Source organism: Ranitomeya variabilis, chromosome 1 (genome assembly GCF_051348905.1).
Source record: "Ranitomeya variabilis isolate aRanVar5 chromosome 1, aRanVar5.hap1, whole genome shotgun sequence".
NCBI classification, from domain to species: domain Eukaryota; kingdom Metazoa; phylum Chordata; class Amphibia; order Anura; family Dendrobatidae; genus Ranitomeya; species Ranitomeya variabilis.
The window spans coordinates 1,102,906,067-1,102,923,970 of NC_135232.1; the positions used below are offsets into that span (position 1 = coordinate 1,102,906,067).

The following is a 17,904-nucleotide window of genomic DNA, read 5'->3' on the forward strand; positions in this document are numbered from 1 at the left end:
AAAACTAACAATGACAGACTGGTACAGAGGGAAGAGGACCCTGCCCTTGCGGGCTTACATTCTACAGGATTATGGGGAAGGAGACAGTAGGTCGAGGGTTGCAGTAGCTCCAATGCTGTTGAGGTGGCTGTGTGGTCTTTACAGGCTGTAAGCTTCTTTGAAGAGATGGGTTTTCAGGTTTCTTTTGAAGGATCCAAAAGTAGTGGATAACCGGATGTGTTGGGGCACTGAATTCCAGAGAATGCGTGATATTCGGGAGAAGTCTTGGATGCGATTGGGTGAGGAGCGAATAAGCGTGGAGGAGAGGAGGAGGTCTTGGGAGGACCAGAGATTACGTGAGGGAAGATATTGAGAGATTAGTTTGGAAATATACGGAGGAGAAAGATTATGGATGGCTTTGTAGGTCAGTGTTAGTAATTTAAACTGGATACGCTGAGAAATTGGGAGCCAGTGAAGGGATTTGCAAAGAGGGGAAGCAGGAGTGTAGCGAGGAGAGAGATTAATTAGTCAGGCAGCAGAGTTAAGGATGGACTGGATAGGTGCGAGAGTGTTAGAAGGTAGGCCACAGAGGAGTATGTTGCAGTAGTCGAGGCAGGAGATGATTAGGGCATGCACGAGCATTTTGGTAGAGTGTGGGTTGAGGAAAGGACGGATTCTGGAAATATTTTTGAGCTGGAGGCGACAGGAGGTGGCGAGAGCTTGGATGTGAGGTTTGAAGGACAGGGAAGAGTCAAGGGTTACTCCGAGGCAGCGGATTTTGGGGACAGGGGAAAGTGTGATTTTATTTATTTTGATAGATAGATCAGGTAGGGAAGATATGCGAGATGGAGGAAAGATAATTAGTTCAGATTTGTCCACATTGAGCTTGAGGAAGCGAGAGGAGAAGAAGGAGGATATGGCTGATAGACACTCTGGGATTCTGGAGATCAGAGAGGTGACATCTGGGCCAGAGAGGTAGATCTGAGTGTCATCGGCATATAGATGGTACTGGAAGCCATAGGACCTTATGAGTTGTCCCAGGCCGAGTGTATAGATTGAGAAGAGTAAGGGTCCTAGGACAGAGCCTTGAGGGACACCAACAGAGAGGGGGCAAGATGAAGAGGTAGTATGGGAGTAGGAAACGCTAAATGTGCGGTTGGCAAGGTATGAGGAGATCCAAGATAGGGCAAGGTCTTTGACCCCAAAGGAAGAGAGGATATGTAGTAGGAGGCAGTGGTCAACTGTGTCGAAGGCAGAGGACAGGTCTAGGAGGAGGAGTATAGAGAATTGTCTGTTAGCTTTGGCTGTAAACAAGTCGTTAGTAATTTTGGTCAGGGCAGTCTCAGTGGAATGGTGGGGGCAGAAGCCAGATTGTAGGTTGTCGAAGAGAGAGTTAGATGCAAAGTGAGAGGAAAGTTCAGCATGGACGTGCTGCTCAAGGAGTTTGGATGCAAATGGGAGCAAAGATATGGGGCGATAGCTGGACATACCACTTGGGTCAAGGGATGGCTTTTTGAGGATAGGTGTGATTGTGGCATGTTTGAAGGCAGAGGGGAAGGTACCAGAAGTTAGTGAAAGGTTGAAGAGATGGGTTAGGGATGGGATTAGTGTGGTGGTGAGGTTGGGGAGGATGTTATGGCTGGACCTGGTTGTTAGGAGCACCGGGAATGACCTGATAGTCAAAACTGCAAAATAGAGCGAGCTCTGGGAAGTGGGAGCTCTGCTGACCGCAGCCCTAATCTATTATCACACACACTAGAATTAGCCGTGGATCATACCTGACTCTGCCTAGACGACTCTTCACAGCCTGAGAGGTAACTACTCCTAAAGAGAAATATAGCCTCACCTTGCCTCAGAGAAATTCCCCAAAGGAAAAGAGCAGCCCCCCACATATATTGACTGTGAGTTAAGAGGAAGGCACAAACAAAGGAATGAGACAGGTTTCAGCAAAGGAGGCCCGACTTACTAAATAGACAGAAGATAGATAAAGGGATCTTTGCGGTCAGCACAAAAAACTACAAAAAGCCACGCAGAGTGAGCAAGAAACCCCCCGCGCCGACTCACGGCGCGGTAGGTGCCACTCTGCAACCCAGAGCTTCCAGCTAGCGAGACAATATCATGATAGCCAGCTGGACAAAACTTAGCAGGTACTCAGAAATATATTCAGCACACAAATGAACAACAAATGAGCTTAACAGGGACTTAGCTTCTGCTGAAGTAGACAGGTCATCAGGAGATCCAAGTGAGATCTGAACCAGTACAGATACATTGACAACTGGCATCAGGTAACGATCTGAGCAGAGTTAAATAGAGGAACCAGCCCAGTCTTAAACGATGCAGCTGAGGAAGCCACCTCCAGACCAGCAGCTCCACTTTCAGCCACCAGAGGGAACCCACGGACAGAACTCACAGAAATACCATTCCTGACCACAGGAGGGAGCTCGAGAACAGAGTTCACAACAGGAGGAGGTGGGATGGGATGGGGTCAAGTGCACAAGTGGTGAGGTGTGATTTGGAGAGAAGATGAGCAAGCTCCCCTTCAGAGATTTTGGAGAGTGAAGTTATGGGGTTTGGGCATTGGTCTCTCATACAAAGGGGTTGTGGTGGTTGGACAATAAAGACTTGACTTGTTTGGTCTATCTTATTTTTGAAGTGCGTGGCAAAGTCCTCGGCAACGATTAGGAAAGTCGGAGGGGGCAGTGGTGTACAATGGCTAGTGCTCACGCCACAAGGAGTCCTGGGAGTAATTTTTCCGTAGCAGCTGGTTCGATATGGATTTCAGCTCCTTCTAGCGGGATACAAGACTGTACAAGCAGGGTAAGCACGGTTTGTCCTGGTTGCAGAGCGAGCTTAGCAGAGGCTGGGACAATGACTTTTCCCAATGTTCATCCGCCACTGGAGTATTCCTGGGCTTGAGCCACGCAGATTAACTGTTGGAACTGTTTCAGGGTTACATCTGAGGGCTCATTAACGAGGGGACTCCCGAACTCCTTCAGTACATTCATTCCCAGGGTGACGGCATGTCCGTGTCCTGCTCCCCTCCTGGTCAACACTACTCCCTTCCGACCCAGATCTTTGTCACAGATGGTTATTTGCATCCAGACCACCCCTGTGACCTGGATGGGCAAGCAATTGGCAGCTATCAGTTTTATCACTTGGCCCCACTCAGGCCGCTTTGTTTCAGGAAAGTGCCGAAAGTAAGTTTCAGGCATCGTAGTCACCTGTGAGCCAGTATCCACCAGGCAACGTACTGCTCGACTGTCCAGTTCAGCCCAGATGACAGGGCACATAGAGACTAGATTTGTGGGACTTCTGTTACTCCTTTGTGACTGTTCAGGCTCCGGGCGGCGTCCCCCAGACTCGGAGCCCTCTAGTTTAACAGACAACTTTGAAAGGACCTACACCATCCGAGCACTCCCGAGCGAAATGTCCAATTTCTCCACAATTGTAACAGATGAGGGATCTCTCTCGACAGTACATCTTTGATTCTCGGCAAGGTTCAGGGCCATCTCTGCCCCCTGGCGGAATCGAAGTACCTACTGATCTTTGCATCAGCCAACTCTCCTCGAATATCCTGGATTTCTTTCCACAATTCCTCTACCCATTGTGGTTCGGTGATCATGTTCACAAACACCTCTCCAATCCGGACCTTCCCTACCAGGACTGTCACCCCCTGCTCCTGCTCGCGTGTGCGTGCTTCACTTCCTATTTCAGAAAAGGTCATGCGAGAATTTAACAGCAAGCGCTCCCGCAAAGCATGTTTCGTCAGCACGTCCTGCAAGCCTGTCACCAACTGATCTCGCAACGTTATGTCAGTCGGTCCTATGCCTATGCCGTCTTTTCTAATGATAGCAGTATGGATCTCCTGTAGAGTGTTCATGTACTGAGTCACCATTTCCCCACCCTTTGCATACGGCTAAATAAACACATTCTTATCTCCCCTACTCTCCTTTGTTTAAGGTGTCTCGTTCCCTGGGGGGTCGTAACATGACTGAGTCTCTGACTTCTCCATCCAAAGCTATCGTGGACACCTCGGCCTCTAATGCAGGGGTCATGGGATGCATCCTCATTATCCCCCTCATGTGCTCAGTCCAGCTCCATAACATGGTATTATTCCCCGTAAACTTAAGGAGATTGTTCAACATTGCCCCCTGAGAGATACTGCACCTCACCGCAACAGCTTGATCTGCCGCCGTTAGACTGCATCCTGCCGACTACGCCGAATATAGAATAGCAAGTACGCGGGATGCAGTGACGAGCAGGAGGCAGAACAATAGTTAAAGGGTTTATTACAAGGGATACTCCATGCAGGGAGATAAAAGGTTAAGAGGGGAGTAACACTGGGTATTATGTCAGGGTAAGAACAAATGGTAATGAAACAGGTAAAATGTGAAAGCTTGAAATCCCACGGTGGATCCGTAAGTGACGCATGAAGTCTCTGCCCTGTTCCTGAAGGAAGGTGATGCACTGTCTCATAGGCGAGGTTCTGGATTACCAGGGCGATGTGAAGCAGTCTCTGACACTGCCGTCAGGTGTCTCAGTCCAGTGCTGGTGATTGGGATGAAGCTACCCAGTTCTAGATGATTCGCCTGGTCAGATTTAGGCCGCACACTTGTGGCAGTCAGCGGAACGATGCAGGTCAGACCCTCAGTCGCCGAGGTGAGTGGGCACACGAATTCACATCCCTCACGGTCAGCGTGCGCAAGGGCTGAGGAGCTACAGCGCAGGCCTGAACTATCGCATAGCCCCACGGAGTGTAAGTCAACCTTCTCCTGCTGCTCGCTCTGTCTTCCCGCCAAGTGTCTTGCTTTCCCGCGTACCATCCCTTTTATCCCTGACACGCCCCCTACAGTTGAGTGTAAAGGTCTGTCTGGGTCGGAAAGCTTTCCCCCCAGCAACAATGGTGACAGCCCCGATAGTTCCGGAACCGACATGAGAGAGGTATCGTCGGCCCGGTCCATCTTCCTACAACATGGTGCAGAGTACATAAGCCTTCTGATACTACTGAGGAGGCCCCATTTTGAAATCTGCTGTTGGCCTAGAAGTCATTTGTCTTGTTCTCCAACTGCTGAGGAGACTCCATTTCAGAATTTGCTGCAAGCCTTATGCTCACAGCACTGCTCTAGAAATTCTTCCCTTCCCCTAGAGCCGCGTTTTTGTATCATATTATATATCATGTATGTTCTTTCTTAAGAAGAACCTACAGAAGTGGAACAAAAGATTCAATGCTTTAATGTCCTCTCATTACTGAATAAAGATTGTATGTGCTCAGTGGAGGAGCCGAATGTTTTATGAGTCTTCAGATATCCAGATTCAATTATTTTGTGTCAATTGAAGCAGAGTCATAGTTCCTGGAGAGCTGATTATTTTCCATACACTCTTGGGTATATTGTAGAGCATCAGTGATAGCATCACTTTCAATTATACAGCCGTGCCGCACAAGGAAGGCTGGTATCCACAATAGTCATTTATTTTCGGGCTCTGTACTTCCAGGAGCGTGGTATCCTATGTTAATAATGGCTGTTTGCATCTCTTTAGGGCTCCTATGGGTTTAGATTAATTAGGAAATCAAGAAAAGCGTCTTATTTTAATCAGCATAATGTTCTATTCCAGTCTGGCTTCTTTCATCAGTAAATCCTCTAAAGTCATATGGTGCTCAGCATTCTCTATAGAATTCTGCCAAGATCATTAGAAATTCAGTAAACTCAATGCAAAGTGATGTATCTGAAACCGAGAAAAAATGAAGTTTTAATTTACAGGCAATTTCCAATTAAAAAAAATAATTTTATGATGTTGTAAAAATAAAATCTATAGAGTTCGATGTCAATCTCGAAATTCCTTCTTCTATTCAGATGTTTTTCAGAATTTTGTTTTTGTTCAGGAGGTTGTCTCATTATCTTAAGTGGATAAAATTGCAAAGTGCTTATAAAAAATATACAACTTTGAAATTTACCTCTTAATAAAAAGAATTAAAAGGCACTTTCAATTCCATGATTTAAAGCTCATTGCCTAGATTGAAGACTATTAGCGGTGGCCGATCTTAGTCCAGGAGCATAGTACTTACAAGTTCTTTGCTATAGAGCTTATAACCACTGATCTGAACCTATGTCACGCTGGGTGAGTGGGAAGTAAGGTGCACGATAACTGGGAAAGGGAGGGGGAAGCCCCAACACTAGGGAAGAGGGAAGTAGAGACCCTAAGCAGATCAAACGACACCCTGTCTGCCCTAAGCATTCCTAAATAGGCTCCACACCTATCGCCAAGCAGGAACCTAATCTCTTCCTGACCCTAGTAATAGGCCCTGGATAAGGAGGGGATGGGGTTAGCGCTAGTCAGCCTCCACTACAACTAAAGACAGAGAGGGTGGACAAACAAAGGGATACCCTTAGCTTGAGAAGACCACCGATATTTCATGCCATCAATCCTCCAAGAGTTCTCCAAGAAGCCACTTGCCAACTGAACCAGACAGAAGGAAATTGAGCTAACAACAGCACCCTAGTGAAAAAACTGAATTTATTTAAACCTTCTAAATGGTTTGTTAATTATTATCAGAAGGGGAGGTAACTATTGGGTCCTAGAGGGAGAAGGATATCACTCCATAACAGAGATGCAAAAATCAAGAAGGTGCTTGTAGAGCTAATTGCGATGACCTTCTACAGCCAGATTCAGGATAACTGTCTGACACACGAGTGACTACCTAGCCGGATCGCTGCTCTGCCCTTCTCCAATGCTGTAGATTCAAAGCAGACTCTTCTTGTAGCATCGAAAGTAGTTCAGGCCAGCAGCACGACCATGCCACTGGCCTGAACTGTCAATCATCAGGAGATCAACACCTCCGATAAGCAAGAATTCGAGAGGCAGAGGAGCAGTGTGTTCCTGGAGATTGACAATGAGATAACCTCTTTAAAACTGCGTAAAATAAGCCTGGGTTTTTTTCAGCTTTCAAAGTCATTGGCTCTTTTATCGAAATGCAGCATAACCTTGATCCTGCTTTTTTTCTATTTTATTTTTCTCCTTCTGCTTCTATAAAGACACTGCTTCAAACACTGTACATGGCTCTTTTCAGAACTCCCTTTGAAAGAACTATAGAGAACCATACATGTGCAGCCACTTCTTTGTTCCCATTCTTAAGATCAGTGGTGGGTTAATGACCTATATTCTGTGGATATACCATACATAATGAAGTTGGAAATACCTCTTTAAAGTGGAAGTCCCCCCACTAAGTGGCCTATTAGGCATATGGATGTCACAGTGCGGTCAGCCATAATACACAAAATCTCTACATATGTATAGTATTCAGGAAGACGCCATGAATCAGATCAAACATCTGGACGTTTTCCTGAGTAGGTGGACCATGAACCATTAAAAAGGAGACATTTTTTTATAAGGAAATCTTACAGAAGACTCGTCGTCTCCACTGACATGACTGTTTTAGCAAATTCTTGCATTCTCCATAAGATTAGAAGAAATAATATTTTCTTTGAAATTCATGTTGGGTTGCCACTCCTACTTAGGGATGAAAGGACCCGTGAAAGTTTGGGGTCGACCAAACTTTAGTCCAAAGTTCGGTTCGGGTGCCAGAAATGTACTCGAACTTGAACCCCATAGAAATCAATGGTCTATATCTCTCTGTATCTCTCCCCCCTTCTGGACTCCCATACTGTAAAAGGAACTTTCAGGAGGAGTCAGTGTTCGGAGGTGTCCAGTATGAACCCCGAACTTTACAGTTTTGTTTCGCTCATCTCTACTCCGTCTGGAACTGTATGAATACATTGATAAATTGGTATTACCACTCCTCTTGTCAATAGGATGAGTCCCTAAACAACGCATAAGAAAAGCAATGAAAAGTCTAAACCATGCGAACCCCTGCCTTGTCGGTGACGGTGCTTTGTCCATCCTGTAGCGGAGATCAGGCAGGGATGAGAAAATTCATTGGGCAATAGAACACAATCGTTTGCCGTTGGAATCGATCTCCACTCTCATCACTTCACTGGATGTTCATCTGTTCGGGATGCTTTACTGATCAATGGATTGTTCTGTATGCAGAACCATAGAGATTTGTAAAAATTTCCCTAGTGGTAAATCCGAGCGCAGCGCAGATAGGTATCTTGTCAGCCACCAGTAATTGTCATGGACTCCCCGTCCTCCCTTTGTGCTCCACAATAATTGTCAAGAGAAGAGCTGGAGCATTTAAGACCTGTGTGACTCCACATGATCGCTTGTAAAGACTTTTTCCTGCAGTTTTAAGCACTGCAGTGAAATAGTGAGCTACTACCGCAGTCCCATCATTTGCGACCGGCTGATAATACAATCTCTTTGTACTTGGTAATTATTTTTATTGGCTTTTCCATTCTGTGCCTGAATCTGCTGCGTCTCATTTACATGCAAAACAACTATGCACAATGTGATATATTAGGCACCTAATCCTTCCTGTACAGATGGTTCCAAAATGTTTCATGTTTTGGGGAGGTTGGCATGTTCTATGCAGTCGCCGTATTGACTCCTTCGATTTTTGAAACGGTGAATTTCATTTTATAAATTTGTACATGTACACTATACATACTGAAGAATTTATTCGGACACCTCCACGTTACACCCCATTCTGAATCCATAGGCATTAATAAGGAATCGGCTCCTTATCAGCTATTACAGCTTCCACTCTTCTGGTGAAGACTTTCTAAAAAGACTTTGGAAGTGTGTATGGGACATTTTGTCTATTCATCCAGAAGGGCATTTGTGAGATCAGACACTGATGTTGGAGGAGAGGATCGGGCTCACAATCTCCGTTTTAGTTCATCCCAAAAGCATTGGATGGGGTTGAGGTCAGGGATCCGCGCCATGGTCTTCCGCACCAATCTGACTTTATGAACCTCATGCATTGGGCACAGTCATGGGGAACAGAAAAGGGGCCTTCACAAACTTTCCCTAAATATTTGGAAGCTGTAATTGTCCAAAATGTCTTGTGCTGAAACATTTAGATTTACATCACTGGAACTAATTGATCGAGGCTTACCCCTGAACACAACCCCATAGCATTACCCCATCTCTGCCAAACTGTACAGCGGGACAATGCAGTCAGGCGGGTAACGTTCTCCTGACATTCATCAAACCCAGATTCATCTATCAGTGATCCGTTACTCTACAGGACATTTTTCCTCCAGAGACCAGTGGTGGTAGCTTTACACCACTCCATACAATGCTCGGCATTGTGCTTGGTGATGTAAGGCTGCTTGGCCATGAGGTTCCCGGCGGGGGCGCAGTGTTTGTACTGATTTTAATACCAGAGGAGGCATGGGCTCTGAAGTTATGGTGTCAGCAGGAGGTTGGTGACTTTTCTACCCTATGTTCCTCAATACTCGATGACCCCGCTCTAACTTTACCTGGTCTTTACTTTATGGCTGAGTTGCTTCGGTTCCTAAAAATGTTTATAATATATTTAATATTGTTACGTATGCATCACTTTTGACATAAATAACAGGTTGCACGTGTTATGTAATTTTAGGGGTATAGCGATATATTCACAGACCTTAGTGCCTGATGTAAAATGATACCATTATTCTGACACTTCGCATTGGTGACAAATCAAACTTTAAAGCTGCCTGGAAGTGCATTTTGGGCGTGTTGATGAACTCCAAATAGATTGACACACCCCCATTGCACTTCTAAGGTAATTTACATGTGGCTTCAAGATGTAATTTCCCAGCGCTGACACATTGGATTACTACAAGACAGGTATCATTTTTACTCTTGTACTAGGAGCTATACAGCCGTACCACTTCAGTAGTAAAATCGCCCTGACCTGTTCCCTTTAGCTAGTTATCTTCTTCAGCTGATATCCGCGTATATTAGGTTTCTTTCTGCAGATATGGTGCACATATGCTGAGCAGCAGATTGTGGATATTTGCATTTCAGTCTCCTTTTTTTTTTCGGTAGATGCAAATGATATTGTTGAAACTTGGATATAAATTCCGTAGAAACGTATCACCTTGCTGACAGCACCAGAAGATGTTCTAACATTTTTTCACTCGAGCAGCTGCTCGTGTTAACTGTTTAATATCCCAAATATCTTATGAGCAAGGAATTTGTTCAGGTGAGGTGTTTTTTTCGATTGGAGCTGGCTGATGGACAGGTCTGGTCACTTTGAGAAAGCTGTGTCTGAAACACGCGAAACGCGCGTCGGGGTCCTGTCATCCGGCCCAGGGTCAGTTACAGTCCATCCCCTGGTAAGTTATGGTTACTTAAGGTTCATGCAGGGGCACATCTTACCTGAGTGTATAAGCTGCTCTCATATATTATGTACTATTTCTATTTATGTATTCATGCAGCACCTTTATCTGACCCTGTCTGTTAGTCTGTCTTTCCATGAACTTTATTCACCTTTTATTGTGATATACATATATTTATAAAAAAGACAAACATTGATTCTTATAACCTGTTTGCTTCGTTTCCTCCTGTATTCACAATAAAAAAAATGTATGCTGCACTGTACACAATTTTTTTGCAATGGGATTTAATAGGCGATGCTTATCTGAGGCTTCCTTTGGAGATGTGCGTAAGGGAATACCTCTGATGGAAGCAAGAAAAAAAATGAAATATGAATAACACTGAGGCTGATTCTGGTCCCAGGTGTGGTAGCTTCTGGAGGTCGCACGTCTTTACAAAAACATAACACGTGTAGACATTACTGAATGAGCGAACGAAAATCATACTTTTAGGAATTAACTGAACCCAGCAAATTGGAACAATTTGCAATTACTTTTGTGCAAATCGCTTAAAATGTCTTCTGCTATTTTCCACATTGCAGAATTTTGCATAAGTCACAGAAGGCTCATATTACCATTTGGCACGAGTGGGCGAGCTTCCTTATATTCCCTTGCAGCAATCTCACCACATGGAATCGCATAGCCAATCAGGAGGGATTATCATAGCCTGTATAAAAGAAGAAGCAGGGAATGCAGCAGCTATTTTGGGGCTACTCTGGATAGTGAGAAGATGTCACCTCTCACAGCTTAGCCTTTGAGATGAGGAGTAAAAACACTGATGAAACGGTACATATAGTGTGTGACAGCACGGCAGTACTATTGCACCTTGGGGTGGCATACGACCACCATTCTCGTAATCTGTTCTGTTGGTGGAATAACCTCTTTAAAAGTTAGATATAGGTATGATATTTTTACTGCTCACCTCGTAAAAGAGCATCCCCGATGGCTGTTGGGCAGTCTGGTTTAGCTGAGAAGAAATGGCGATGCATATCAATCTCTTGTTGTCTAAGGGGGTGGCAGGTTTGGCAAATTCACCAAGACTCAAGTCGATAACTTACCGGCACATATTTGACTACTTTTCCCAGTGGCATGACTTTTTGCTTGTAGGCCTCAGTGCAAAATCTCCAACAGGGCCCCTAAATATCATGGGTCTGTAATGGTATTCATCTTCTAATATGGGCCAAAAGGACCATTTGGGCCCTCTAGGCTCCAGGGTTCTTGTGTAATTGCAACTTCTGCACCTATTTGTTACACCACTACCTCCATGATAGGTGGCCCAGATTGTGCGGTCTGGTCTCCAGAAGGTGCATTGGACCCCACGCTAAATTTTTGTTCGGGGGCATTTACCATCCTTAGTCCAGTACTGCTAATATAATGATAGAAAATTCTTTATAAACTAGACCCATCAGAGAATATCTGAGGCACCTCTGTTTCTGTGCAGCATGTAAGTGGGTTAATACTGATAAGTGGAAATTACTTTGCTAATTTTCTAGAATTGATTGAACCGAGACTCATCTGCAAAGGAGACAATTACATTGCCTATCAGAATTGTCCCAGCTTCTTACATTAGTGAATTGAAATGGGAATCCTTAATTACACGCACGGAGCATGAATACTGCAACTAACATGACATTCATTTTCCTTAATAATCTGTAATATCAGACATTGTGGACATCAAGCCTGCAAACATGGAAGACCTGACCGAAGTGATCACAGCAGCCGAATTTCACCCTGATCACTGCAACCTTTTTGTGTACAGTAGCAGCAAAGGATCTCTGAGGCTGTGCGACATGAGGGCCTCTGCGCTGTGCGACAAGCATTGCAAACGTAAGTCATTGCTTACATCTGATTCTTCTGGAAAGATCATATATTATATATATATATATATATATATATATATATATATATATATATATAGGGCCGTATTTGGCACTAGGCATCCAGGGGCGGGTGCCTAGGGCGGCAGGTGGTTGGGGGCGGCGCCACCATGAAGGCCTCTTCTTCTCTGATGGACAAAGTGTCAGTACTGCCGTTTCAATTTGGGGGATCGGAGGGGGAAGGTGGTGGAGGTTCAAGAGGTGAGCGCTGCATGGGCAGAGGAGCAGTGATCGAACCCGTCCAGGGACCGAGGATGATAAATCCTAAATGTGAATTACCTGTGAGGACATCATGCCCATGTGACTTGTGTGGGGGAAGCCATCCTAGAGACTGTATGAAGGAAGCAGCAGCAGCTGGAGAAGATGGAGGTAATCAGGGTACAGGTGTACATGGGGATGCAGGCTGTATATGGGGGGTGCAGACAGTATGGGGGTGCAGTCTTTGTATGCAGGGTACAGACTGTATATGGAGTGTGCAGGCTGTATATGGGGGTTCTGGGTGTATACAGGGGGGGCAGCCTGTAAATGAGGGAGCAGACTGTTTGTGAGGGGTGCAGACTGTACTGTATATTGGGGTGCAGACTGTGTATGGCAGTACAGTCTGTATATGGTGAGCAAACTATATATGGGGTGTAGATTATACAGAGGTTACAGACTGTATATGGGGTGCAATCTTTATATGGGGGTTCATGCTGTATATGGGGATGCAGTCTGTATATGGGGGTTCAGACAGTATATGAGGGGTGCAGGCTGTATATGGAGGTTGTAAGGAAATGAGAGCCAGGGGATACAGATATCCCCCTGCCGTCACCAATCTGTGAGGGAGCTTACACAGTTGCAGCTCTCTGGCGCTCCCCCTTACCCTAAGGTCAGTCAGGGAACTGCACCTAGGATAAGTGGTCGCCGGAGAGGCTACCGTGTTACTTACTGGTTATCGAGGCACACTGCAGTGAGGGCGGTATATATTTCACCAGTCCCAGGTCGGGAATATACTGTATATATAAACCTGTTTTGTTTTAGGTTCAAAGAATTGTGATGAATAAATAAATGCTCACACGACAATTGAATAAACTAAAATGAATTTACTTAACCCCTTAGTGACAGAGCCAATTTGGTACTTAATGACCGAGCCAATTTTTACAATTCTGACCAGTGTCACTTTATGAGGTTATAACTCTGGAACGCTTTATCGGATCCTGCTGATTCTGAGATTGTTTTTTCGTGACATGTTGTACTTCAAGTTAGTGGTAACATTTCTTCGATATTACTTGCGATTATTTATGAAAAAAATGGAAATATGGCGAAAATTTTTAAAATTTTGCAATTTTCAAACTTTGTATTTTTATGCCCTTAAATCAGAGAGATATGTCACAAAAAATAGTTAATAAATAACATTTCTCACATGTCTACTTTACATCAGCACAATTTTGGAAACAATTTTTTTTTTTGTTAGGGAGTTATAAGGGTTAAAAGTTGACCAGCCATTTCTCATTTTTACAACACCATGTTTTTTTTAGGGACCACATCACCTTTGAAGTGATTTTGAGGGGTCTATATGATAGAAAATAACCAAGTGTGACACCATTCTAAAAACTGCACCCCTCAAGCTGCTCAAAACCACATTCAAGAAGTTTATTAACCCTTTACGTACTTCACAGGAACTAAAACAATGTGGAAGAAAAAAATGAACATTTTACTTTTTTTTGCAAACATTTTACTTCAGAACCATTTTTTTTAATTTTCACAAGTGTAAAAACTGAAATTTAACCACAAATTTTGTTGTGCAATTTTTCCTGAGTACACCGATACCCCATATGTGGAGGTAAACCACTGTTTGGGCGCACCGCAGAGCTTGGAAGTGAAGGAGCACCGTTTGACTGTTTCAATGCAGAATTGGCTGGAATTGAGATCGGACGCCATGTCGCGTTTGGAGAGCCCCTAATGTGCCTAAACAGTGGAAACCCCCCACAAGTGACACCATTTTGGAAACTAGACCCCCCAAGGAACTTATCTAGATGTGTGGTGAGCACTTTGAACCCCCAAGTGCTTCACAGAAGTTTATAACGTAGAGCCGTGAAAATAAAAAATCGCATTTGTTTTCACAAAAATGATTTTTTCGCCCACAAATTCTTATTTTCACAAGGGTAACAGGAGAAATTAGACCACAAAAGTTGTTGTGCAATTTCTCCTGAGTACGTCGATACCCCATATGTGGAGGTAAACCACTGTTTGGGCGCACCGCAGAGCTTGGAAGTGAAGGAGCACCGTTTGACTTTTTCAATGCAGAATTGGCTGGAATTGAGATCGGATGCCATGTCGCGTTTGGAGAGTCCCTGATGTGCCTAAACAGTGGAAACCCCCCACAAGTGATACCATTTTGGAAACTAGACCCCTTAAGGAACTTATCTAGATGTGTGGTGAGCACTTTGAACCCCCAAGTGCTTCACAGAAGTTTATAACGTAGAGCCGTGAAAATAAAAAATCTCATTTTTTCTACAAAAATGATCTTTTTGCCCCCAAATTTTTATTTTCACAAGGGTAACAGGAGAAATTAGGCCACAAAAGTTGTTGTGCAATTTCTCCTGAGTACGTCGATACCCCATATATGGGGGTAAACCACTGTTTGGGCGCACCGCAGAGCTTGGAAGAGAAGGAGTGTCGTTTTACTTTTTCAATGTAGAATTGGCTGGAATTGAGATCGGACGCCATGTCACGTTTGGAGAGCCGCTGATGTGCCTAAACAGTAGAGACCCCCCACATATGACACCATTTTGGAAACTAGACCCCTTAAGGAACTTATCTAGATGTGTGGTGAGCACTTTAAACCCCCAGGTGCTTCACAGAAGTTTATAACGTAGAGCCGTGAAAATAAAAAAATCGCATTTTTTCTACAAAAATGATCTTTTTGCCTCCAAATTTTTATTTTACCAAGGGTAACAGGAGAAAATGGACCCCAGAAGCTGTTGTACAATTTGTCTTGAGTACGCCGACACCCCATATGTGGGGGTAAAGAACTGTTTGGGCGCATGGCTGAGCTCGGAAGCAAAGGAGCGCCATTTGACTTTTCAATGCAAAATTGACTGGAATTGAGATCGGACGCCATGTCGCGTTTGGAGAGCCCCTGATGTGCCTAAACAGCAGAAACCCCCCAAAAGTGACCCCATTTTGGAAACTAGACCCCCCATGGAACTTATCTAGATGTGTAGTGAGAACTTTGAATGCCCAAGTGCATCACAGAAGTTTATAATGCAGAGTCGTGAAAATAAAAAATATATATTTTTTAACAATAAAGATTTTTTAGCCCCCAAGTTTTTATTTTCACAAGGGTAACAAGAGAAATTGGACCCCAAAAGTTGTTGTCCAATTTGTCCTGAGTATGCTGGTACCCCATATGTGGGGGTAAACCACTGTTTGGGCGCACGGCAGAGCTCGGAAGGGAAGGAGCGCCATTTTGGAATGCAGACTTTGATAGAATTGTCTGCGGGTGTTATGTTGCGTTTGCAGACCCCTAATGTACCTAAACAGTAGAAACCCCCACAAGTGACCAAATTTTGGAAACTAGACCCCCTAAGGAACTTATCTAGATATGTGGTGAGAACTTTGAAAGCTCAAGTGCTTCACAGAAATTTATAATGCAGAGTAGTGAAAATAAAAAAAAATATTTTTTTCCAACAAAAAAGATTTTTAGCCCCCAAGTTTTTATTTTCACAAGGGTAACAAGAGAAATTGGACCCCAAAAGTTGTTGTCCAATTTGTCCTGAGTATGCTGGTACCCCATATGTGGGGGTAAACCACTGTTTGGGCGCACGGCAGAGCTCGGAAGGGAAGGAGCGCCATTTTGGAATGCAGACTTTGATAGAATTGTCTGCGGGCGTTATGTTGCGTTTGCAGACCCCTAATGTACCTAAACAGTAGAAACCCCCACAAGTGACCAAATTTTGGAAACTAGACCCCCTAAGGAACTTATCTAGATATGTGGTGAGAACTTTGAAAGCTCAAGTGCTTCACAGAAATTTATAATGCAGAGTAGTGAAAATAAAAAAATATATTTTTTTCCAACAAAAAAGATTTTTAGCCCCCAAGTTTTTATTTTCACAAGGGTAACAGGAGAAATTGGACCCCAAAAGTTGTTGTCCAATTTATCCCGAGTACGCTGATGCCCCATATGTGGGGGTAAACCACTGTTTGGGCGCACGGCAGAGCTCAGAAGGGAGGGAGTACCATTTGACTTTTTTAGCGCAAAATTGGCTGTCGTGTTTGGAGACCCCCTGATGTACCTAAACAGTGGAAACCCCCCAATTCTAACTCCAACCCTAACCCCAACACAGCCCTAACCCTAATCTCAACCCGATCCATAATCCTAATCACAACCCTAACGATAATCACAACCCTAACCCCAAAACAGCCCTAATCTCAACCCTAACCATAACCCTAATCAAAACCCTAAATCCAACACACCCCTAACCCTAATCCCAACCCTAACCCTAATCCCAACCCTAATCCCAAACGTAACACTAATCCCAACCCTAATCCAAACCCTAACCCTAATCCCAACTCTAACCCTAACTTTAGCCCCAACCCTAACTTTAGCCCCAACCCTAACCATAACTTTAGCCCCCGTCGTCACAAAAAAAGTTCAATGTAACCTTTTTTTTGTACGTCGCGTCCGCCATTTCCGCGGATGCGTGGCCGTAACTCTGCCCCCTCCTCCCCAGGACATAGACTGGGCAGCGGATGCGTTGAAAAACTGCATCCGCTGCCCACGTTGTGCACAATTTTCACAACGTGCGTCGGTACATCGGGCCGACGCATTGCGACCGCCCCGTACCGACGCAAGTGTGAAAGAAGCCTAAGGCTACTTTCACACTAGCGTCGTACTCGGCCCATCGTAATGTGTCGGGCCGACGTACCGACGCTAGCGTTGTAAGCGCCGCACAACGGGTGCAGCGGATGCTGTTTTTTCAACGCATCCGCTGCCCCATTGTGAGGTGCGGGGAGGCGGGGGCGGAGTTCCGGCCACGCATGCGCGGTCGGAAATGGTGGACACGTCGCACAAAAAAGTTACATGTAGTTTTTTTTGTGTCGACGGTCCGCCGAAGCACGACGCATCCGTCGCACGACGGATGCGACATGTGGCAATCCGTCGCAATGCGTCGCTAATGCAAGCCAATGGAGAAAAAACGCATCCTGCAAGCACTTTTGCAGGATGCGTTTTTTCTCCAACGACGCATTGCGACGGAAGCCAAAAAACGCTAGTGTGAAAGTAGCCTAACCCTAACCCTAGCCCTAACCCTAAATTTAGCCCCAACCCTAACCCTAACTCTAACCCTAACTCTAACCCTAACCCTAACCCTAACCCTAACCCTAACCCTAACCCTAACTCTAACCCTAACCCTAACCCTAACCCTAACTCTAACCCTAACCCTAACCCTAACTCTAACCCTAACTCTAACCCTAACCCTAACCCTAACTCTAACCCTAACCCTAACCCTAACTCTAACCCTAACCCTAACCCTAACCCTAACTCTAACCCTAACCCTAACCCTAACCCTAACTCTAACCCTAACCCTAACTCTAACCCTAACCCTAACCCTAACCCTAACCCTAATTTTAGCCCCAACTTGTCTTCTCCTGCCGGCCGGCAGATGGCAGCAGATGGCGGACGCACTGCGCATGCGCCCGCCATGATGAAAAAGCCGGCTGGCAGGAGAAGACAGAAGAGGACCCAGGGACCCCGGGTGAGTATGATAGGGTCCCCGAATCCCCCTATTTCTCTGTCCTCTGAT

At 44.9% G+C, this 17,904-nt stretch overlaps 1 protein-coding gene across 3 annotated transcripts in view; it reads left to right on the forward strand.

Annotated features, from left to right (window-relative positions):
• The window catches only part of PPP2R2C (protein phosphatase 2 regulatory subunit Bgamma), a 219,736-nt gene that overhangs the window by 163,224 nt on the left and 38,608 nt on the right, over positions 1–17,904 (forward strand). For all 3 annotated transcript variants that reach the window (XM_077280111.1, XM_077280112.1, XM_077280113.1), the window contains one exon: positions 11,904–12,068. In XM_077280111.1, coding sequence (XP_077136226.1) covers positions 11,904–12,068 — 165 coding nt within the window. The remainder of the gene's footprint in view (positions 1–11,903; positions 12,069–17,904) is intronic.